At 40.1% G+C, this 23,959-nt stretch overlaps 2 protein-coding genes across 3 annotated transcripts in view; one reads left to right on the top strand and one right to left on the bottom strand.

Annotated features, from left to right (window-relative positions):
- The window catches only part of RASA3 (RAS p21 protein activator 3), a 182,274-nt gene that overhangs the window by 11,386 nt on the left and 146,929 nt on the right, over positions 1–23,959 (top strand). The window lies entirely within an intron of this gene.
- LOC112960794 (uncharacterized protein CFAP97D1) lies at positions 1,231–10,711 on the bottom strand. Its single transcript, XM_026055374.1, has 4 exons — positions 10,637–10,711; positions 9,744–9,907; positions 7,686–7,878; positions 1,231–1,305 (listed from the first exon to the last, which is right to left on the bottom strand). The coding sequence occupies exons 1-4, from the start codon at positions 10,709–10,711 to the stop codon at positions 1,231–1,233; spliced, it is 507 nt and encodes a 168-aa protein (XP_025911159.1).

Consider the following 23,959-nt stretch of genomic DNA (forward strand, 5'->3'; position numbering starts at 1 on the left):
CTAAAATCCAGCCTTACTGTGGTGATTGTATTACTAGGTGCTATACTTAATTCATGAAGAAAACTATGAATTTTAAAATTGAAATGAATCTCTCAAAATTTGCTGGTTGATGGAGAATGTAATATTAATTTTGTGTTGGTTGTAGGCATCAAAGAAATAGATAAGAAAGAAAAAAAATCCTTCTTGCCAGTTCTTGGGATACCTCTTTCAACAGATTCTTAAAGGGCTTCAAAAAATGTTATAGCAAAGCACTGCAGAAATATAGCTGTAATTCACAAGCTGCATCTCTATTTTTACTGAAGAATGTTGTGGTTCTGTTCCTTTAACAATTATGTATATGTCAGATGTCTAAGTGGAGGAAAGATTTCAGTATTTTTTTTATTTAAATACTTCCCTACAGTTTCTGTAGTATTCCCCCTTTCTTCAGACAGGTAAACTGCTTGGAGGTGGGAATGTATGTATATATATAAATATACGTAATATCCTATAATGGCAGTAACCATATGCAGGGAGTGGGAGAATAACCCTTGTGTTTGAGCTTGTACAGTTACCTACAAATTTGGCAAGATTTGCTTTAATTAAAAAAAAAAAAAAAGCTGATTCAAAAGAAAATACCACAGAGAAACAAGTCTGGGTTATATTCAGCTAGTAAGGAAACAAAGGATGATGCAGGATATAGAAGTGACTAGGACTTTCCATTCCAGTTTTCCTTCCTCATTTAACTTTTCTTTGGCTTTTTTAGCTAGAAATAATGTGTGTGGGCTGGAACAACAGCAGGCATGGAGTTTTCTCATTACCTGCTCCTCTGACATGGTAACACGGCAGTCAGATACTTGCTTTTCCTTCCTGTCAGGTCCTTCTTTCCCATTCCAGGGATATTTTTTCTCCTGATGTCTGGTACCTTCCCCTACCTAGCCAATCTTCTACTCCTGCCTTTCCTTAGGGACTCAATCTCAAGTGTGCCACTGTCCCCATGTATTGCGTCATCTGCACCTAATACACCCCTGGTCCTGCCTGCTGTGCTGTGTGCACAGCTATGTATCGTTCCATTAACGTAGGCCCGTTGTTGCTCTACCAAGTCCACTCTCTGCTCGTGGGAAAGAAAATGCTACAGGTCACAGGGGAATAAAATCAGTATGGTTTTATAGATACTGTTTGATAAGTCCCAGCAAAAGTTAGCTTGTAAATTGGAGAGCTGTAGGTTTTACTTTTGTACTTTAGGATGACAAGTTATGTAGTATCTTCCTGCAGCCTAACAAACTCTAACACATGGTTCACATGTTTGTTCAGATACTGATTGTTCACCTATAGAAAAACAAAAGAATAATTAGACTTCTTGTTGACAAGGAAGTGACATCCAAAAATGGTATTTGAGCACTGAACTCTCACTGACTTGTGAATCTGGACCTTGAGCTCTGTGGTCATCTGTATACAGCCTCACGTAAATGCGCTTGAATTTGCAGAATCAAGTGGCTGGAGCCAGCTGAATCTGTGTTGTCTGTAAGAGTAGAGTTGGAATTCCTCTATACCTGAACTTCTTTGCTTGGCAAACTAGCTGGCTTGTTCCGAAATGTAAACCGATCCCTGAGAAGCATGTATGAATGGTGAGTTTGGTCAGGTGCAAATGTGACCCCTCAGACTAATGTGACAGTAATCCCTATGCCAGAGTTGCTCATATCTACAGTGGAGATGGCAGCATTTCCCTCCTTCATAGTATGGAAGGATAAACACATTTTAATAGTGGGGGGACATATTAAGAGTTTAAACTGCAGATTTAAACAAACTACCATGTTGTACTCTGCCTTGGAAACCCCTAGTTGTTGCTGCATGACTACTGTTTTTTTATTTTATACTTCTTTTGTGCTGCTTTGTTTTTTAAATGCATATAAGTTAAAGTATATTAATAGATGCTGTGCCTCTTCTAACTAAACCCCACGGTTTATTTTAGAAACACATTTAAAACATAGGGAAATTAAGCTGACTTCAGTGAGGTTAGCAATGAGATTCAAACGTGAGTGTTGGGAAGGAACAAAGCTCTTCATTATTATGGTTTTATTTTGACTTCTGTGGTATTTCATTTTTTTTTCTTTAAGTTTCTGCTGGTGGCATCAAGTGAAAACCCTTCAAAAGAAAATTTCTTAAGTTTATAAGGGCAAAGGAAAACTTGAAAGTATGAAACCTATGTGTTCTGTAACTACACGGCAAAAAAAAAAAGTTCAGACATACTGTTTTCAATATCAGAAATTCTAATACAATAATAGAAGCTCAACACTTTTCGGAAGGCCTGATTACTTTTTTTTTTTTTAATTACTTTATTTTTAAACTACAAGCAATGTGGATTCAACTCATTATTCTTGCTCAAATTCAGGGCCAGGAAATCCAGGGCCTGGAATTTTCTATGCTGAAATAATAAAAAGCTTGTGTCTAAAAAACTAATAATTTGAGAATATTCAAATAATATTCTGTTCCTATATTGTTATAAATTTAAAGAAATAATAAAAAGAATAGGCCCATATTTGGTGTTCGTAGTGGATACGTAGGGAGTAGTGGATACCAGATTACTCATTTCTAACTTGGACAGACCCTGACTTTGTCTATATTCATAACTTTTCCATGGTAACCAAGATGGATTATGGAGTTGAGACAGTTTTTGCTCTGCTCCATGTGTTTCTACTGAACCTTAGTAGAGCTATTTTGGTGTTAAATACTGCCAGGCAGTGAGTAACCATTTTTCCACTTTACTGAAGGAATATGTGGCTTTAATTCATCCTTGCATCAGCTGTGGCCTTAATTTTACATTCATCTTCAGTGAGCTGATTGAACACGCTAACCTAGTGGAAAACTATTCCCCTTTCAGGGGGGAAAAAAAAAAAAAAGCTTTCCTTAGTTACCTTTATGCTGGATTAATGAGTTGAATTAGCTCAAGCAAGATAACCATAGTGGAAGAGTGGTACAAGGATGATGAGGAGAGTGAACTCTTGTTTTCATTGGCTTATAATTGTACCACTGTTTCAATAGCAAAGTGTTCTACCTTTGGGGCCAGGGGTTTGAAGACAAAAACTTTGCTACTCAATTATAACGCAGTGGCACTCAGCCAAATATTTTAGRCTATCATCATCCTAATTTGAAGCTTTTAAAAAACAAAAGGAAACAATTTTGTTTGGTTCAATAACACAACTTGCGAAGGATAGCCAGCCTCCTATAGAATGCCCTGGTGAGCCAACCTGGGACCGTGCAAAGCAGGGGCCTTATGAGTGTTTGACTTCAGCCACAAGGATATAAGACATTTTTATTAAAAAAAATAGAATTTCTCTTAATGCAAACTAGTATATTCCTTCTGATATCGAGGGGAATTTGGATTCACTAAATTACAGTCTTTTGGCACTTGTTCAAAGGGGCATTACCCTTTCTTTTAGAAAGAAAATACTGTTGGATGGAACAGTTAACTTGTCCTTGTTGGATGTGATGGTTGTAACAGATGTGCACAACAAATAATGAGTTCTTCTGGCCTGGCCCTCTCCCATGATGGCTGGTGGCCTGAGATGAACTCTATCCAGCTGTGGAGCCCTGCAGTTGACTGGTGTGTGGGCATCATCCCATCTGCGCTGGGTCTGGGCATACTCACTACAGTCTAGGAGAGGTATTGCCACAGCACATAGGGCAAGTCCCACTGTTGCTTAGGGCAAACAAGAATCATCTTTCCTTCTTGGCTCAGGCACTTGGGTGCAATGAAGCTTTTGCTTGTAGCCTGGTGGGTTTTGGATCCCACTGTGGGAACCTGGGGCTTTGGTGCAGTCACGAGTTTCAAGTTACATGGCAGATTCCCTTAGTACTGGAGAGCTGGTGGCCATGGTATCTGCTATGTCTCAGTTCAGTACAATAAAGATAGTCTTGCATTTTAGAGTTTATATGCTTCAGAAAATAAGTTTTCATCTATTAGCACTTCAAACTATTCACTGAACTGTATTGCTAATGAAAAAAGAGAAAATGCCTTAGAAAGCATTTCCAAGTTCCAGGAAGTAAACAGTTGTTGCTGGGGTGTCTGTTTAAAAAGTTGGCAGCCTCCGAAATGATTACAGATGCAACTCTACTTCAAATGAAACAAAACCTAGTATTTATGCCTTCCTACTTGTTGCTTTGTCTTCTCAGAGAACTGGTGCTACCTTGCTTGGCTCTGCTGAGATCAATCTGTGATTTTTAATACATATTTTCTCTTAAAGAACTGCAATTAAAAATAAGTAATACTGAATATTTGTTTCAGAACATAAATATCTGTGCCCTGGACTATAAATCTAGGTCTATGGTCTAAAAAGTGCTAGATGGTAACATGCAGAGAGCTGATGGGTCACGGGGTGCTCTTTTCCCTTGCTTCAAGCTGCTAAATCCCATTAAAACGGAAGTTAGAAACATATTTCATGTAGTTTTAGTATTTTCTCTCTGTGAATGCAATTACTGTGATTGACACACAGATTGCATTTAATGATGAATAAAGAAGGAAGTGGTCTCTGTAGCTGTGGTGGGAGGGGGTTTGTCCACCAAGCGCTCTCCCTGCTAGAAAGTGATTAGCCTCTGAGTACACTCTAAAACCCTCACGCTAAGCTATTTACTGTCCGCCAACTTGGTTTTCACTGGGAAATCTTTGGATACTGAGCTGAAAATTGTCACATGAAACCCTCCCTAATCTTAATGAGATGAATTAATCAATTATGCTGCAGTTGCTCAGTTACAGTCCTTTTCCTGGTTAAGCTCCTTCTTCATTAGTTTTTGTATGTTCTAAGTAGTTTCACTGGTAATTATGAAGGAAATGGTTTTTATGCCATTCTGCTTTATGCTTTTCTTAACCTATACTGAAGGTATGGTGTGTCTAAAATCTACACTCCTGCAGAATGCTTAAAATCACAGTATCCTAAACTACTCTGTGAGCTCTTCCATGTGTTTCTCCCAGGCACCCCATCTCATACAGGAGCTCTGTTTACAATTCCTGCTGAGTTTAGCTGTGCAATTGAAGAGGTTACTGCTCTCATAAGTCCACTCTTCTCTGTTGCTGGAAGTTATCACATGCATAAGAACAGGAGTATTTAACTTAAAACCACTGAAATCCAAGTATGCTGATGCACAGGGTTGCAATCACAGAGTGGACTCACAGCTCCCTGTTCTGCTGGTCTGCTCTGCCAGGGAAGGAGTGACTTTCAGCAGAAGGGCAAGGCAGAAGGCTGAGGGCAGTAAAATTTCCAAATGCTACAGCATTTGTTAATCTAAGTAATCCAAGAGAGAGTATGAATTAAAAGACCTTTGCTACTTTCCAAATTACCTTCACAGGGGACTGGGGGAAGTGTGCCATTTCTGGAGTGCTGTCTTGTTCTAGTTGATCTCTTCCCTTTCCATGGTGGACACCCTTCATCTTCCTTCTCATGCTTTTTTCCTTCAGTTGCTTCTCTCTTTTTCTGTCTTGTTTAGATACTTGCTTTTTAAATGGTTCTTCCTGTCAGAAAAGAGAGAAATCAATATAAATGCATGTAAAATAAAGACCCTGGCAATGCCTTGATTTGCTAACACTCTGTGATATTTTCAGGGATGTTCTCTTGGCACCAAAGCTCAGTTAGCAAAGAAAGGTGACAAGTGTGCTTGTTGGTGATATTGCTGTTGTCCTCTTCCAGGGCGAAGGAAGGGAATTCTTCCTTTTGTTCATTAGAACTGCCTGGGCCATTAGAGATGGAGCAAATTCCATTAGGCAGCCCAGTGGGTAGCTTGATTCAGGTAACATATTTCCTCAGTTTTCAGTTGGGATTGATAAAGAATGGTCTTATATAAATACTCCCACTTGCTCCTGCTATAATGGCATACCTATGGCCAATAAAAAGCTTTAAATTGCAACAGAGAGAAGAGGAATGGTTGATGGGAAGAAGCATGACTTGTCATTTATTAAAAATTAAGCCTGAACTGGTTTCAAGTTAACTGTATAAGCATAGAGAGATCAACCTGTAGCACCATTTATTGCAAATCTTGCCAACTATTCCCCATAATCCCATTTTCAGCTGTACCTTTGCTGGATTTCCTCTGTTTGGTTGAAGAAGTCTGCTGCAGCTGTCTGCATCATGCTTCCTTATTTACCTTTCAGGTGTCCTTCAAAATGGCTCAACCATTTCTGAACTGGAGACTGGAGAAAATACTTTCTAGTGGCTACTTCTTAGAGATGTTTTAGTACCTATTAATTATGGAGCAGAGACTTACAGATGATGTGGGGAGGGTTGTATGATGTGTTTACTTCTGTATGACAATTTGCTTATGCATTTACTAAAATCTGCCAAAGTCAATATTTGGCCAAGAGAGAAATCTCTGAAAAATATCTTACAACCATAATTTTGGTATTTCCTAACTATGGAGTACCTAACTTTACAACCTTTATTTTTAATATAATTCTTTGGTTTGTAAGATGCACCCACAGTAATTAAAGCTGCCTATTTTTCCATTATAGAAGCTTCTCTTTTAGTTGCTTATTTCTTTGTCAAGTCTTAACTGTTTAGGTTGAAGCTTTCTATACTTGCTTGCTGCATCAGACTGAATAGTTTTGGGAAGCTTTAGCAAAAGTGATACAGCTGTATTCAGGAATGGTCTTAGGACAGGAAGAAGTTGGTAAGGGGGGGGTCTGTTTCTTGCTTGCAATGCTAAGCGATTTTTCTTGCTCTGTCTTTCAAGTGCTTTGCTTCTCCTGAGCAAATCCTCTGGAATTAAAATGAGAACCAAAGACTTGGCAAAGGGATAGTCCTGGGATAAAAGAAATACCACTTACTGTCCTCTGGAAGACTCAGCCAAATTTGGATGAGCTGCGCCTTTGAAAAATCTCCTTTTTACATATGTTGAGAAACTACAGGCTTCAAAAACATTTAATTCGGTGACCTCAGGCTAGACGTAGTGGGTGGGGTAGTGAATGCAGGGGCTGTGCCACACCCATAGACATTGAATCATACTCACATGACAGAGGACAAACCTCCCAAATCAAGACCTACGACCACGGAGGCCCAGCAGCCCGAGGTGATGGTGAGGGACGGGTGAGGGTAGAGCTGATACCGGCTCATTCCCGCCTGCTGGGCAGTGCTGCAGCTTCCCTGCGACTTTGAATGAAAGCTGGGAGTTGCTGAGTTGCTGAGTCCCTGGCTCTGAGCCAGGGATTTTGGACATGGAAAGGTTAAAGTCCCTCTGTTTTCTTTCTCTGGGAAAGCTTGCTAATACCTCACCTAGCTGATTTTATAACTCACCTGTATTACTAATGAAAATAAGAAGCTCATTACTTTTCACAGAGTGGTCAGGATAGATTTTGGAGTCCTCGATGCATATTGCCATTTGGTCACTTTAAATATTGCTACAGTGTTTGGCTCTGTCTCTCAGGGAACTGTTAAGCCACTGCTCCTTTTTTTTTAATTTATTTTTTATTTTTGAGAGTGCTGTGTTTCTGTGGTGGACAATCTGATTGTAGAAACTAAAGCACTTATGAATAGCCTAATAAAGTCTGAAAAGCGCTCTGGGATTCATTTGGTGAAAGTGGCTGTATAAATGGAAAGTTGTTAACTGTGCAACTGGCTGCCAATTGCAGTTAATCTCTAGCACAAAAGCACAGCAAAATGCACTATAGAGACAGTTCCCATCTAGAAAGAACTGGGAAGGAAAGAACAGAAGTTCAGGGCTACCTTTTGGCTTTGTGCTTTACACTGCCCACGAGGATATCTCGCAATGTTGGCCATGTATTTTTCAGCTTGTTGCCAATCCTCATACCATCTCTGAACTTGATACTGAGGCTCGGACTTTGTAATTCTATCCAGAATGGCACGGTTTTCTTGGCTCACTCTCAGCAGCTCCTTCTTTCGTTTTTCCCTATTTAAACTAAAGGGGAAAACATACAAACAGAATCAAACTTCTTCACAGTTATTACTGTTCCCAAGCCTGGGAACCCAGAATATGAAACAGCTGTCAATCTTGTGTTAGAGGAAAATTCTCTTAAGGCTTTATACCTCTTCTACAAGGACTTCCTCCTCCTTGAATCTGCGTTAACCAGCCTTCACAATTCAATCTGTTTGTCCTTCTAAAGATGATAAGAAGTGTTTTCTAAATTGATTCCTGACTATATGGAAGCTTGGTACATTTGACAAGAGGAAAAATGCTATATTTAATCTTTCATCTTGTATTAAGCCAGCCCTCCAGTCTTGAAATTGCTTTAGTGCTATACTGAAGGTGAGGGCATGACCGGTGTCTGTGGTACTTAATATTTTTAGTCACTTGGGTTTTGACCTCTGTTTTTTGTAGAAACCTCATGAACTGAGTTGAGAAATATGAAGACAACTGAGATAAGCATATGACCTCAAGCTCTTTGCAAATTTTTCGTGATTTCTTAGACTACAGTTTCACAGGCAGCTAAGTTGATCTCATAGCAGTTTGCTGCCACCAAAAAAGGAAGGCCTTGCTCTTTTCCTTTCTTTTCCTGCTTCTCTCCCCCCTGCTTCCAGCTGTGTGGTCTCCTTCATCCCTTGCACCAGCCCTGGAATTTGTCAGGGCCTTGCAAAAAATGGCAGAAAAACTACCCAGGTTTGTTTGTTTTTGTTGGGTTAGTTTTCTGCTGTTTTCTTGAGTTTAAGTACCTAATGGAGATGAAAACCAGAGTTGATCCAAGGGAAGCAACAGGAGCTTGCTGCTTGGATCAAGAAGGGAGAGAGGGAATAGAAGGAGGGAGGTTACTCTTCTCCTCTTACACTTGTGGGGTCATATCTTCAGCAATGTAGTTAACTGATGCTCACTGATACCTGCGCAGATTTGGGTATTATTTATCRGTGACAACACATAAGTGCTATAATGTGGATTTGCATGATGTGGACATGAAAAACTGTATTTCAAATAATTTCTGTCTTCCCAAGGGATTGTGCAAGTGTCTGGATATTTCTGACCATGAAATGTAGCAAGTTCTACCTAGGTCACTTGAACCTGAGCAGCAGTTTGCTCTCTGGAGACATGTTAGAGTCTAATGAGCAATCAGTTTCTCATGAACTAGTCTGTCTGTAAATGAGTCACAAGAGATAACAACTGCCACCTGAGTTACACAAACCATTCTCTGCTGTACAACATGGAATTTTTCCTTTGCTTCCAAAGGCTGTCTCTGCTGTTGACTGGTTTGCTGTACTGGGGGTGCGTATTTCCTCGTGAATCAAAAGAATATAAGGTTGTTCCCTCTACTGATAAATCTTCAAGGCATACTTTGCTTCATCTCCCTTGAGCAACAAATTATATCTTGATTTCTGCCTCCTTCCTGCTCCATTTTTTTTCTTCTTAATTCTATATTTGCTCTGTTTTTATTTCATCACTAAGCTTTGGATCTCCCTCTTTCCAGTGGTGTCTGAAGAAACGACTGGCAAAGTCAGCAGCAATGACTCACTCAGCAGCAACAACAGCTTTGCTGAGACATAATAGGTTTGCTTCATTTATTTCCCTTAAAGTAGGGCAATGTTCTCTTTTTGCATTCCCTCAGTTATTAAGCAGAAAAACTAATTTAAAGCCATCTTCTCTTCAACAGAGGGTAGGAGGAAAAAGACTTGGTGTTGGATTTCCTGTGATAGGGCAAGCAAATGGCTTCCTGAAGTGCTGATTGTACCTTAGGCTGCCTTTAGATACATGTCCTTGCAGAGCAGTTTATCCTTAGCTATGTTTGTCACTGAGAAAGTAACTTGATAACTAAATGCAAATAGTGCTGATGATGTTACCTTTTGGCCTTATAGTCATTTTTATTGTCAATTTGTCCTTTTGTCCTCATGATGCAGGACATCTTCTTCAGCAGCAAACGGTTGTCTCTTTCGATGCCTGAAAGTCGATCTTCCTCCAACTTTGTGTACAGAAGGGATAAAGAAATGCTTCTGTTTTTACAAGGCTATAGCAAACAGCAGTGATGTTATGATTACCTAACTGGGTGTTCACAGTTGCTGTTTCTTCCTCTACACAGAGTGTGACAAACACTGTTCAGGTAAAGTTTCACTCTGGTGTTGAGAGAGCCCTTTGTATCACTTCAGACTCATTTTAGTGGAGGCCTGATGGCAAAAGTCCCTTTGAAATGCTGTGAATTTGACCTTCAAACACTCTCCTGTAACCACAGAAGCAACCTGCATGATTAGCAAATGTATTTCCTTAGTGCAAGCAAAATTTCTATAAATATTTGTCAAAGTATTTTCCAGAATCATCATTATCATTTGTGTTTATAGCAGCATTCATAGACTAAAGTCAAAATCAAGGATTGTAATGGACACTGTTCAGATACATGATGGGACTCGTCCAAACTCCTCTGAAGTCAATGGGAGCCTTTCCATTGACTTCAGTGGGCTTTGGATCAAATGGAAATTTTTCCATTGACTTCAGTGGGATTTGGATTAGGTCCAGTTGCAGGCCATTCTTGTCCTGGAGGAGTTTCAGGCTCATGTAAGAGGAGAAGCAACAACTGGGTGTAATGAACAAATGGGGAAAGATGTGTGAGGCAGTGTATGCTAGTTCTATGCATTGTTAGCATGATTTTAAGCCTTTTTAATTTCAATTTTAAGATGGAAGGTATTAATGATCTCAATAATCTCAGTGTGTCTGAAATTAAACTGTGTAATGGGCAAAATACCTTAGTGTCAAAAGTGGGACAAGAATTGAAGGAATCCAGAGGAGAGGGAGAATCCTGTTGTATATCCTGGGGCATTGCCTAATTTGTAAAACAAAACAAAACAAAAAACAAAAAMCCCCACCATACTGGTGTTTGAAGAACACAAATCCATGCTAAAAGTGTGTTTGTGAGGATTGAAGAGGAACAGGAGAGAGGTGCAGGGAAGAAACTTCAGTTATCTGTGTCCCAAGAATGCCATCTCCAGCATGGCTGAGTTGGAGGTAACCAGAGAAAAGGTGGATGGGGGAAGGCAGGGAAATTACTCTTTTCATAGCTGGACTTCAACATCATGCTCTCACAAGCCTCCCAAAAGAGAATTACTGAAGGGATAGTACTGTTCTGAGCATACTTACTTCTTATTCTTCTCCTTTCTTTTCTTTCTTTCTTTTTTTTTTTTTAATGTATTTGATTCTAAGCAATCTAAAGATATTGCATGTCCTATATAAAATGAGCAGGAAATCCTGCTCATCCTGCTCTGATTGTTTTGAATGGCTCATATTATAGTAGCAGGTTGCTGTAGGGAATCTAGTGCATCTGCCTTGTTTGCTAGGCTGTATAACTAAAGCAGGTCAGATACTGGTCACATTTTAGTATAAATGTACCTAAAAACAGTGCATTAAGTAATCCCATCAGGCTCTAAACAACCCTGATGAGAATGACTATGAAGAAGAGAACTGGTTCTGGAAGATAARCTTACTTGCAATGTTACAGTTTGTTTTTTGTTCTTTCTTTCTTTCTGTAACGTATTGGAAAGAAGCAGGATGAGAAAGAGATTAGGACCACAGTCTCACTTCCAGGTATCAGGACCTATATTTCAGATGGACATGCCTGAGATTAGTGAGTTTTGGTGGTTGTTGTTGTTAACCTGTGGGGTTGCTGTGTATATATTCAACTTCCATTTTCAGAGGAACTGTTTCTGTGTTATTTTTACAGTAATACGAAAAAATTAACAACAGAATCCAAGTCCTAATATAGCATATGATTTTATGCATGGGGGAGAAATTAATTATTTTGATAGTGAAATAATTTTAAGTTGCCTGGGGATTATTATGTCATGCAGTGAGATGATAAACATTTTTAAGTGAATGAATCTGAGGTCCTTACATGGGCTCTGATCCCATTGCCTAAAGGGCACTCTGTTGTAAATTAAGTCATTGATAAAGTTTAGCTGCATGTAATTTTTTATTGTCTCAGGTTTGGGGGGGGGGTGTTGTTGTTTCCTTTTAGTAAGCAGAGTTAATTAGTTAACAATTTATTTTCCACTGTCATCTTTTATAAAAATTTGCCTCTTGAGAGCAATAAGATTTTGAAGGATAACTGTCAGTCAAGGCTACCCATTGTTTCTTGTGCTTCAGATATGTTAACATCCTTTTATTCAGTTCATTGCTCTGTATCTTGATGACTGTGTTATTTCTGTTACTTGGGATGTTTTTTACATGGTGTGCAGAATTATCTTTTAGGAGGACACATGAACACTTGGTATTTGGTAATCTGAAGCAGTCTGATTGTATCAATAATCATAAAGAAAAAAGTAACTTGTTTAATAGGGCTGGGAGTGTGCTATCCAGGGATTCTGATAGTCCTGTTGCAAAAATCACTGCAGCAAGATAAAAATGGGCTTGAAATTTTGACCATCTGGTAGTATACGCTGAGGATTTTCTCTTTATCTTCTTTGAGAGGAGATATGAAGGAAAGCATGCTAGTGCTAAGGAAAGAAACCAGTGTAATACCTTAAGCTTCCCTAACTTCAGATGAAGATGGCCATATGTTGCAGGGGTACTTGTGTCCACTAATGGTTTGGCTGCCTGGATCTGCAACAGAAGAGAAACGTTTATCCATTTTTGTTGGAAATACCCTTGCATATCATTATGGGAAATCTCTTAATTTCCATGTTCTGCTCTGTTAGCCAGCAGTAACACTATTAATCATATGATTCATTATATCAGCAAAGCCAGGCTTGCCCAAAGAAGAGTAGCGGGAAATGAAAATGTTAAAGGCAAATGTTCTGAAGCCTGCTGGCGATGCAAAATGCTCTTTATGCTGGAGAAATGTAGAAATACATAAAGCCAATTATCACAGTGTTGATGCTATGATAAAAGAAGTATGGTCTTAAGAGAAGGCAGCCAGGTCTTATTAGACCCAGCAGAAAAAGGTGGCTAATGCAAGAAAGCCCTAGGTATTCCTAAACTGTATTAGGTCTTCCRGGGGGATGCAAATTTGGGATGTTGCCAGAAAGAGGTAAGCAGTACTGGGAAAGGACTTCTTGTGTTGAAAGTATTCCCAGACATCTTCATATTAGCAATACTTTTTAAATGATCATGAAAAGCAAATAATGGATCTAATTATTTTAGTAGAATTGGTAGTTCAGTGGCACAATAATCTTTATCTCCAGCCTGACCTAAATAGTCATGCMATACATGAGGAAGAAGAATGATCTATGAGTTGCCTTGGACTGAAGAAACCCTGTCAGAGAGAAGCTGGTAATGGGGTGTGGAGGGGAGACACAGCAGAGACCACTCTTTCTGACTGGGGTCCTGCAGGGAGTGAGACTGTTGGTTAAAACAACAATACCATGATTTCTATCATGAAATGCATGTGGTAAACATTCCCCCTCTGTCATACCTAATATTTGAACTATTCCATCTCAGGCTGACTCAGACTTTTAGAATCATTTGCCCTGTGATGTAGAACAAGAAGAGAAACACTTGCTATGAGAAAAGAGTTGGTCAATTAAGAGCAGTATGTACAGCAATAACACAGACCCATGGAGCAGGACACAAACAAAGCAGAGCCTGAGTCCAGCTGAAGCTTTTCACATCTCTTTCTGTAGCAGCTTTGTTTTGAGTCAAGGACCAAGCCTGAATCCCTGATGGCAGATTTGTTATATGTTCTACCAAGACAATCTCATTACTTTTCTAACACGGCAAATTATTTATAGAATTGATTGGGACAACGTTTAGCAGTTCCTAAATTTTTCTAAAATTCATTTTAACTGCTCAAGTTTTTGTGAAAACATGCAGCTGCTTTTTTGGGGCAGTCTCTCTAAAAAGGTGTGATCCTGGAAGGTGCTGACTGTTCTCAGCTCCCACTGATTTCAATAGGAGAGTGCTCATCTTAACAGGATTGGGTCTGTAAAGCATTAAGCAGTTGATTTTATTGGATAGCAGAACTAAATGTGCTAAATGTCTGAGGATTTTATTGTTTTTTGCTTCTTCTGCTGCTATCTCTTCCACTTCAGGTGTTCTAGGTTACTATACTATTAAACTATTTTAAAATAAAAGTRACTTTAAGAAGACATACAATTTTTAAAAGAGGGTTGTTATTGTATCAGTCAGTGGAAATAACCAGTAAGAAGAATCAAATTTGATAATTATGCAAGCTGTGATTTTAATTTATAGATATCAAATTTATAGAATTGTTTCAAACTTGAACAGCAAAAGGCAGTTTTAGAAACAAATTTTTTTGAGTGAAATTTGTATCAAAGTAACTTCATTTTTCTGGAAAGTAATATGACTAATTTCTCTCCTGTTCTTATATGCACAACTGTAAAAAGTAAATCTTGATATTTTTAAGCCCATCCTGATCTCTATTGAGGCACTTTTTGGAGCCATGGTGTTTTTGGACAACCGTTTTATATTTAATTTTGTGCAGAGTATTGCAGAGAAGAGACATAACTCTGTATTTTTCCACTCTTTTCTTCCATTAAGAAAGCAACACAGTTATTCAGACTGCAGATATTCACCCTTGTGTACGTAGAAACATGCTGGCACATTTTTGCACTTCTGCATCATGGAGAGAATTATAACTTATCCCTAGATTTTGCCATCTCCAATGAAGTATACCTACATGTTACTTTTTTTCTTCCTCACTCCTTATTTTTCACCTTTCTCTCTTGCTCTGGTTTACTTGTGAGCTCCTTTAATGCAAAGTCTGGACATCACCAAGCAGAGGCCCTTACATTTTCTTACAGGAAGCCCCTATCACTCTTGGAGAGCGAGAGCCGGTGCCGCAGGGAGTTGTATGGTTCAGGACAACTTGCTTAGTAGTCCTGCTGACTTCAGCTACCCCACCACACAGGTACCACTGCTCTGGTAGCTGCCCTTCACCAGAGCAAGCCTGAATTCATGTCAGCAGTAGGCAGGGTACCAGGGCAACCAGTGTGGGAAGTGAGGAGTGTGCCAGCATGACAATACAGACACTTTCCTGAAAAGTCCACTCTTTGGCCACTGGAGACCTTGTCAGTCACCACTTGATCTGTGTGGGAATCCTGTGATAAGGAACAAAGTTCTCTCCCTTCTGAGCCATCTGTTGCCCAACATTACAGTTATTTTTTTTTTTCTTGAGCTCAGAAATTATCACTCATGTTTAATCATAGGGCAGTAGTCTTGGTAAATGTTTTATTCTCTATAAATTTCTTCACTATATATCATTATGATATGTAACTAGTCTTTATTCTTGGTCTCTGAATGCCTTAGAGTGTGTGTCTGTGTATATACACACACACATGCATGCACACACACACACACATATATATGAAATGCTCTGCACACTGAATAAAGTGGAGTTCTGTATGCACAACGGGTATGTAGAGTATTTCAACTACTCTAACATCAGTTCCCTGCTTTAAAAGAGCCACTGTTTAAATAGCCATGCTCATATACAATAGCAAGCCTCTCAAGAGGTTAATTCACTTAGAAGGAAATTTATTTATTTAAACATTGTCAATTTGATTAGAAAAATATGTCAAATTCAATTCTCTACTTCATGTTTAACTTTTTTTCCACCTGCAAGTCAAATTATGGGAACAATGGAAGGAAGGAAGGAAGATATTTTTATATGGTTAATGAAACAGAGCCAGTCTGGAAATAATGAAGAACTATTTCTTCGTATTAAAGCTAATTATATTGTGACACAGTCTTCCTAAGATAGCAATACAGTTGAATCATCACTGATGGTATTCGCTACTTACGGATTTTCATAAGGGAGCAGTCCTGCGTTATTACTGATTTGGAGCAGATGACTGACTGAATCTTTTTCACTTCTAAATCTGTGAACATTGTTATGATAATTTTAAATGGTCGCAAAAGATAGTACCTATATTTGCAGGCTATTCTTAAAATGCATCTCTCGTAACTTATTCCTGATTGTTAACTCTCATAACAGTATTAAGAATGAATAGAGAATTGCTTTAACCTTGTGGGTAAGCTTAGCCATTCGTGAAGGCCTCTGCTCTTTATCAAACAGTGGTACCTACCTTTTTCTTGTGCTCTTCATACTTTGCTTTGTCCCATTTTAGCTGAAGATATTTGTTGCCACATGGTAAAACTGGCTGGTAGGCTCGATGCATCTTACACAAAATAAAGCATCTCTGAATTTGGGCTTTTGAAGTATGAGTAATATCAGTCTGAGCCTTTTTAAGCAAAGCCCTAGAGACTTGTGGTATGTTTGTAGCAGGTCACATGGTGGTTGTCATGGTATCGCTGCTAAGAAAAAGAATGAATAGCTGGTGGTAGCGTTTCGAACAATACATTTAACGAATAGCAAACAAGAACTGAACGTTATAACATTCCAGAGGATATTGTATTCATATATAAAATAGATTACCAGTTATACTTCACTGGTCAGACCTACCTCCCACTGATTAAGGAAAGACAGTGGTGTAAGCTATTAATAATGCTTCATACAGTCCTATAAATATGCAAAAGACTTTATAATAGGCTAAATTTGCTGAGCTCTTAATTGAAAGGCATGCCTCAGTACAGCACAGAGCAAGCCCACAGCGTGAGGTGTGGTGTTTTGCACTGCAATAACTTGTTTAAAACATTTCTTCATTGATAAGTGTGCACTTTTCAAAAGCCACAGCAAATGTGTTTATAGCAAAATATTTCTGTTTTTTAATAGCCTTTTCACCTTCCTTTATCTTCATTGCCATCTGATTGCTAATGAGGTACGGAAAGCTCACACAGGCTTGCAAAAGCCAGTTGTCTACAAAGTTGGCCACCGTTTCTCACGCAGGGCCATCTTCACTTTCATTCTTTCTTGGTTACATTTGGCAGGGAGGTGAAAGGGAAAAGACAAGTTTTCTCAGGCCCACCCAAAAATGCCAAAGCTGCCTCTGCTTGTTCAAGCTCTGCTTGGCCCCCTCCAAAGGTGGGCCTGAGCCAACGTTGTTTACCTGAGGTTTCCATCCGCAAGGCGTGGAGCACCTTGAGGCTCGGTCCAGCAGGCTGCCCAGGGACATTGCTTTTGGCTCGTGCAGTCTCTTGGTGAGGCCCATACCTGCTAAAGAGAAGACCTGAATTAAACCGTATAGCTGTGATGTTAAAACAGGTAGGATAACACACATTATACAAAAGCACTGGCAAATAAGGAGGGAACTTATTAAGGCAGACAATACCAGAGTTTACTAGCCACAATTGGTCTGTACCAGAATGACCCAGGGGATGTTCCAGTACAGCACAAGGCTCTTAGTGTCAATTATTCATGCACATAGTGTTTCATCTGTGTACAGGGGAATAGCAACACATGTATTGCACCACTGTCCAACACAACTATCATTGCAGAATTAGGGCCTGTGCTCTCTTTACTCTCTATCTTGATTAACTTTTGCATTTCTTTAGCAAAGTTAGGTTGGATATTGGGTTTTGTGATTTTTTAGTGGCAGCTGGTGTGAAATGCTTAAACAATTGAAGCAGACATAAAGTTAAAACCTTGGTACATACTAATTTTAGTTTATAGAGCAAACACTTTCATTTTTAGAAAAGTGATGGAAGGAATTGAAAAGTGGGGTGGGGTTTTTTTCAGTTGCTGGGGATCATGTATTTTCCTGATAATGTAATAGGAAGATATGGAGAATRTCAGTAGAATTAATAGAGAGTACAGAGTTGAAATACATCTTTCTCTTCAAATATATGGAACATCTAACTGTGCACAGTAATATAATACTGTATTTTGCTCTTGAACAAGTAGAAATGCTTAGGCCCTCATTTGTTCAGCAGGGTCATGGCCTCTGTCTTTAAATGCTGCATGTGTAATGATCCATTAGGGACAGATCCAAAGGGCACCATTATCAAAGGAATCTTTTCATTGATTTTGATGAAGCCCTTGAAATGTGAGGAAAACAGCCTCTCATGCTGATGGAAACATGGCCCATCAAGAATGTGAAATCTCTGGAACAGTTTCCTTGCTGCTTCTGAATTAAAAAGTTTGTGAGAGAAGGGAAGTGGCTTTAAACTTCCTTTGTGGTCGCCTCTTCTCTCTCTACCCTCAAAAACTGTGCACCATATATGCATTTGCTCTGACTTGTTTTTTGTTGTTGTTTTGGTTTGGTTTTGGGTAAGGAAAGCAAAACTCGAGGAAAACGGTTTTGAAATTGGCTATCTTAATGTTGAGCTACCTAAGGTCCAGCAAGTCCTTTCTATCGGAAGGTGGTGCTGGAAGGCAGGCACAGCAGGTGCCTATTTCTGTTTCTGATTTCATGCTTCAAACTAAGAGCTACAACCAAGCAAGGGGGGATTCTTTAGAGTGATATTCCACTGGTTAGTCAAAGCTAAGTCATGAAGTATCCTTTACAAACCAGAGGACTGGACCTACCCTCTCTACAGAATAATGCAGATGTTTTTGAAACATTTATTCTGTAGATTATACAATTTTATTAAATAACAGTCATGAGAATTTCCATGTTATGTGCAGAAGGACTTGTATGTGATCTCTTGATAGCAAAAGATACTTGCTGAAGAAGAATAAAGGGTGGATAAATAAGTAGATAATGAAGGTAAGAAGATTTTTGCCCAAAAAGCATTTTTCGGTATATATCAAGACCTGTATACTTAGAGCTTCCATACAAAGCAAAGTTGTATTTTCTGCAGCGTAAAAGCAAGGTAGACAATACTAGTCTACTTCTTTAACGGGGCAATCTTGCAACATGCTGAGCTCCTTTTGTGAGATCTCAGCACCTTACAGTTCTCATAGATTTCTGGTTTTGCCTGGTTTTTAGTCTTCCTTCTGTTTTGGTCTGATTTTTGAGCAAACCTGTTCCTATAGCATATAGGGCCCTAAGCTCTGTGAGATGAATTAGATGCTAGGAATTTGAATCTTGAGTTACTTCCCCCTTGAATTCTGTGGTGAGGTTAGTGGATTGCTGCTCCTTCCTCTCCTGGTGTTTTTGCCAGAAGAGATGATGCTGGCTCAGGAGCTGCTAACTACAGCAGCTGCTAGTGCTAATGGCCCAGTCATTATGGAATGAGTTAAAGAAAAAGATGCTCCTTCCCCCACTGCACCCCCAATATAGATCATGTCTTTGGAGATACTGTTGTTTACCTTGACCAGAAGTGCATTTTCTCCAGTTTGTTTTTGCTGTGTAATGTATACATATATATAGAAAAAACAAGAGGCTGAGTACACAATTTTTAAAGCTTTAAAAGTTTTCTATAGATGTGAAGAGGAAAGTAAGTCCTGTTTTTTGTTGACAGCTTTACCAGTTATTTTAAAGTCATGATAATTCCTGCCTTTATTCTGCAAAGTGTCTAAGCCTGCCTGATTTTGAACACGTGCACAGACCGAACTGCACAACTGAAGTCACTTGTGGGTGTGCTTCAGGATGAGGCCCAGTCTCCTTTCATTCATTGCATTTCCCTGGATGAGGGCTTTTAGAGATGTTGAAAGAAGCCTTTTTTTTTCTTTTTTTTTTTGGTCAGTTCAGTATGTTATATGATAGGATCCAAAGTTGTGACTTTGACCCTGCAAACACACACACTTATCATATAACTCATAAGCAAACCACCCGACAGAGTAGCTGAAGAGTCCATCTGTAGTTGGGGGATAAAAAAAGCAACTTGAAAAACTACTGGTGTGAGTGAGACCCTCTCTGCCTGTGCAGGCAGCACACCTAGTGACTTCCATCTAAGGGCTGACTGCAGTCACGCAGCATGTGTGTCCGTGAGCATGTGTGCAGCAGAGTAAACCCTTTCCAGCGTGGCACGAGTGCACGCCGTACTGAGTGGCGCAAAGGGAGGGGGATGGGAGGGCTATGGCTCCCGTTGCAATACAAAAGCAGATTTACCAGATGCTTCCTTTATACTTGACCCTTTTTGGAAGGTTTGAGCAGGAATTAATTTTTGGCTGGGAAAAAAAAGTTTGTCTCCCACTTATTGTTTGAGAAATTGAGAGAGGGGAAAAGGGGTGGGAAGAGAGGAAGAGGAAGGGAAAAACACTGCTGTAATTATATGGAGTTATATATATGTTTACACACACACACACACACACAATTTTAAATCTTTTAGACAATGTTTGGTAAGATCCAGGATTTCCTTGATCTACGGCAAAAATGCCAAGTAGAAGAGTTGTTATAACTAACTTTTCTTAGTGGTTTTCATGGCGGGGGGGGGGGGCACAGAAAGGGGGCGGAGAGGACTGTCTGACAGTTGACTGAGCTTGTGCATTAAGGTTAATTTGCTTGTGCAGGAGTCCTTAGCGTTCTCGGGAAGACTGATCTTACTGGGTGGGTGCTACTGAGTACTTGCACAGAGGTAGGGCCCTGGCTCTGTCCTCCATCCTTACCTGGAGGGAGCATGGCTGGAAGCAGGCCATTGCCACCACACTGTCTCTGCAGCCTCTCCTGGGAAAGAGGTACTGGGGGCTGAGCTGCCTCTGCCCCAGCAGTGGCAGCTGCTGGGGAAGGTACCTGGGGGCGGCTGTTACTGCTGCAGAGCCACAAAGCTGGCCTACGGTCCGCAGGGAGGGCTCCTGTGGGTTAGACGACTCGGCTGGGCAGGGCCAGCTGCTCTAAGCTGAGCACCTGTATTCAGCCAAGTGCCCTGTCTGCACTGGGAATTTATCGTTTTTCTGGATGTCGATGTCACTGCAGCAAAGTTAGGAAGATTTCTGCGTGTGCCGCATGGGGGTGTTGCTGATTGCTTTGTCTGTCAATTTTCTAAATTGTGGGGGGTTTTTTTGTTTGTTTGTTTGCATCAAAACCTTGCCAGGCTTTACCAGAGCAAACCTCAGCCCACTCATCAGCCTGAGGCACAGCTAAATTTGTGGCTGGAATGAGGGCAAATTGCCAGCACAGGCAAGGCCCACGTTGCTGGAAGAGAGGTGATTGTCTCCTGAGGAGCACAGAGGAGAGAGGAAACTTGCAGGGGCCTGAAGCGTAGCTAGCCCGGACCTCGTGCAAGAACAGAGAAGCACTCTGACGCTGCAAAGGCTTGTGGCTAAAACCAAATCCCAACAGAAGCATTGTTCTGTGTGTTTGTAGGTGGGTGTACAGTGGTATGCACGTGTTACAGAAGTGGGTTGTGGTTAATACTCACGGTGTGAATGCTACAGCTGTGAGGCGACATGCTGCAATGGGGTGTACAGCCTGGTGGCGCGCGCCTTGGGCCGGCCTGGCCCTTCTGCTCCACAGGAGGTGTGCGAAAGCGCAGACTGCTCCTAATTGTTGCTAATGTATTGCTCTGTATTTTAGATCTGTGATATTGCTTGCAGGGCTCAACGCTGCTTCTTCCTGCTCTAAACATGTGACAGCTTTATAAAGATTAAAACAATTTAGTGGAGAAAGCTAGGAATTAATTAGAATTTTATCAGGTCCCTGGAACTGTCTTTGCTTTTTCTCTTTCTCCACTCCATCCTGCAGACCTGGATAGTCTTCAAAAGTCATTTGTTTCCCAGTCTTCATTTTTGATTCTCCTTGTTTCACCTCAGAAATAAATGAAAAATACCCAGAAGGGCACTGTGTTTCCCTGAATGCAACCATTAGCTAAATGTGAACTCTAGACTGCTCTTCCAAACCTGTTAGGCACATAAAAGTCATCTGCTTAAGGGCCTGGGTATGATTTTTTGGAAAACAACAAAAAAAAMCCCTGAAACAAATATAGTTGTACCTGCTATAGTCTGTCTCTCCCCACTGGTTTGGGGAGACCTGACGACTGTAGAATTACGCCAGTACAATTAGTCCCATCCTTGGCCACAGTTAGATGCAATAAGCCCGCACACTGACAAGAACTGCTTGTCTTACCTGTGTGTCCTGCTGCTATTCAGCCTATTCCACCCAAACGAGTGAGGAAAGCGAGTCTTGCAATGCTTCCTTTGGATTTACCCTCCGGCTTACTTGGATTACTTTGGCTTACTGGCACAGAGGCAGCAAGTTACACAGTTCTGGCCCTTAGAAAATATCTCATCCAAACCCTCTTTCTCCGACTGTCCTTTTCTTAAGTGAGAGAAGATGTGTCGGGCAGGCAGGTTTTGTTCTCCTTAAGGGTTTTATGGGGCAGAATGGCCAACCTCTGCAAATCAAGCTGAAAGCCAATGCTAATTGTAGCACCTGGACTGAGTGTGAAACAAAACACTCCAAAACATGTGGACCGCTGAATTTTGTTATCATTGCTGGGCCTCCAAATTTCAATACTCTTCAAGGTTCTCTCATTCTTTAACCTCAAGATTTGAACTGGAGTAGGGGAAGAAATCCTTTATAAGAATGGTGCAGGTGGACGTGTAATTATGCTGTTGATAACATGGCGGCAAGAGCTTCTGATCTGTTTCTTAGATCTATTATAGTGCTATGCTAGTGCTGAGATATTAGCTGGATACATTAGTTTCAGATTATACATCCTGCTTTCTGGTCAGATAAAGGCAAATAGTGTTATTCCCTGCCAATTACTTTTCTGTTAGTTTAAGCAATGGTGTGTCATGGGTTCTATGTGAATGCACATAAATCCCCTCACGTGCAAATGAAACTTTCTCCCTGGGTGCAAGATGAGTATGCTCCTGGGTACAAGGAGCGTATTTTGCTCCTTGGCATTTGTGCTTATTTGGTGAGTGACCAGACGTTCCGCATTGAAACTAAGTTGAGATATCATAGCTATTTCCAGCAGGTGGCAGATGATAATCACGCTAGTAACCAAATCTGGGTACAAATGATGTGTTTTCCAGACTGTTTACTCAGATATTGACTTAAATATACACATTATATAGTAGCTATAAATGTGTTTCCAACAGTGATAAAATAAGATTGCATAATTGGAGTGGATTAGTAGTTAGCCATGATAATATGTAATTAACTACTTGGAAATCAAGTGTGGTGTGACTTTTTTTTTTCCCCAGCTTTGATTTTTAATCTCTCAGATCAGAGAAATTGCTTCTATTCCAAAAAACTCCAAATAACCATCTGGCTAATTGTGTTTCTTGGTATAAGATTATCCTTGCTCATGTACTGTGATGGGAGAGAGCTTCTCCATGCAGTCATGCCTAGATAATTAGCCACTGCTTTAAGGAATTACATGCTAAAAATACAGTATCAAATTGTGCCACATTTATTTTCTTAGGTGGCACCTCACCAAGGGAGTTGTTATGCCTCAGTGGTACTACTCACCAAGTGAAGTATTTTTCAGATTAGCAGTCCCTAATGAGGACCAGATTTTGCTCCTTTTACTCTTGTTAGTGAGAAGTTACTCACTCCCATGAGTAATCGCAGTGAGTTCAATGGGAGCTATTCACAGAGGAGAGCATGGCATTCGCAAGCTGACCCACCAGCCTTGACTTCCATTTGGTCAAAAATCCCATTGAAGACAACAGGATCTGACCCATAGTAAGTGTGTGACTACATGGAAAATTCTATAAAAGGTTTAGACTGCATGTGGGAAAGCTGTGTTACTCACAGTGCTGGCTGTGGATGAGTTATGCAAAGCTTCTCAATGAAAGTCAGTGTAAACTTTATAGCATCTGTCATATATCTTGCTTATGCCACAAAACTGGAACATATCAGGGAGGCAGAGAAGTATTTGTTTTATGGGTGTTTTCAGGAAGATGCTGGTAGTAAAATCCAGCTGGCTTCACTCTGGGGACCGTACAACACCCTGGGGCTGGCATGATGCTGCAGAAGGAGCTCTCCTAACAGTACCCCCAAAAGAGATACTATTGTTGCTGCTAAATTAAGAGGATTTGAAGTTTTGCCTTGGAGAGGGAGAATAAGGATGGATCTGTTGTCAAATTAGTTCTAATAAAGAACAGGGGGGACTGCAGATTAGCTGGTGACATATAAGCAAAGAAGATATGAAAGTGATGACGGTGGCTGCCAATATGCAATTAATTGTGAAATACAGCAGTTATATAACTGTCTGCACAATCACATGTTTATTATAAACAGCAGTATCATGTATTTTTTTTTAAAAAAAGTARAAACTCCCATTGCTGCTCAGTTTTTTTTTTCTCACGATCATTTGCTGTTTTCACTTAATTACAGCAGTTACACAAAAGCCTAATGTGGGCGAGATGAGAATGGATGTATCC

Source organism: Apteryx rowi, unplaced genomic scaffold, assembly GCF_003343035.1.
Source record: "Apteryx rowi isolate R43461 unplaced genomic scaffold, aptRow1 scaffold_123, whole genome shotgun sequence".
NCBI lineage: Eukaryota > Metazoa > Chordata > Aves > Apterygiformes > Apterygidae > Apteryx > Apteryx rowi.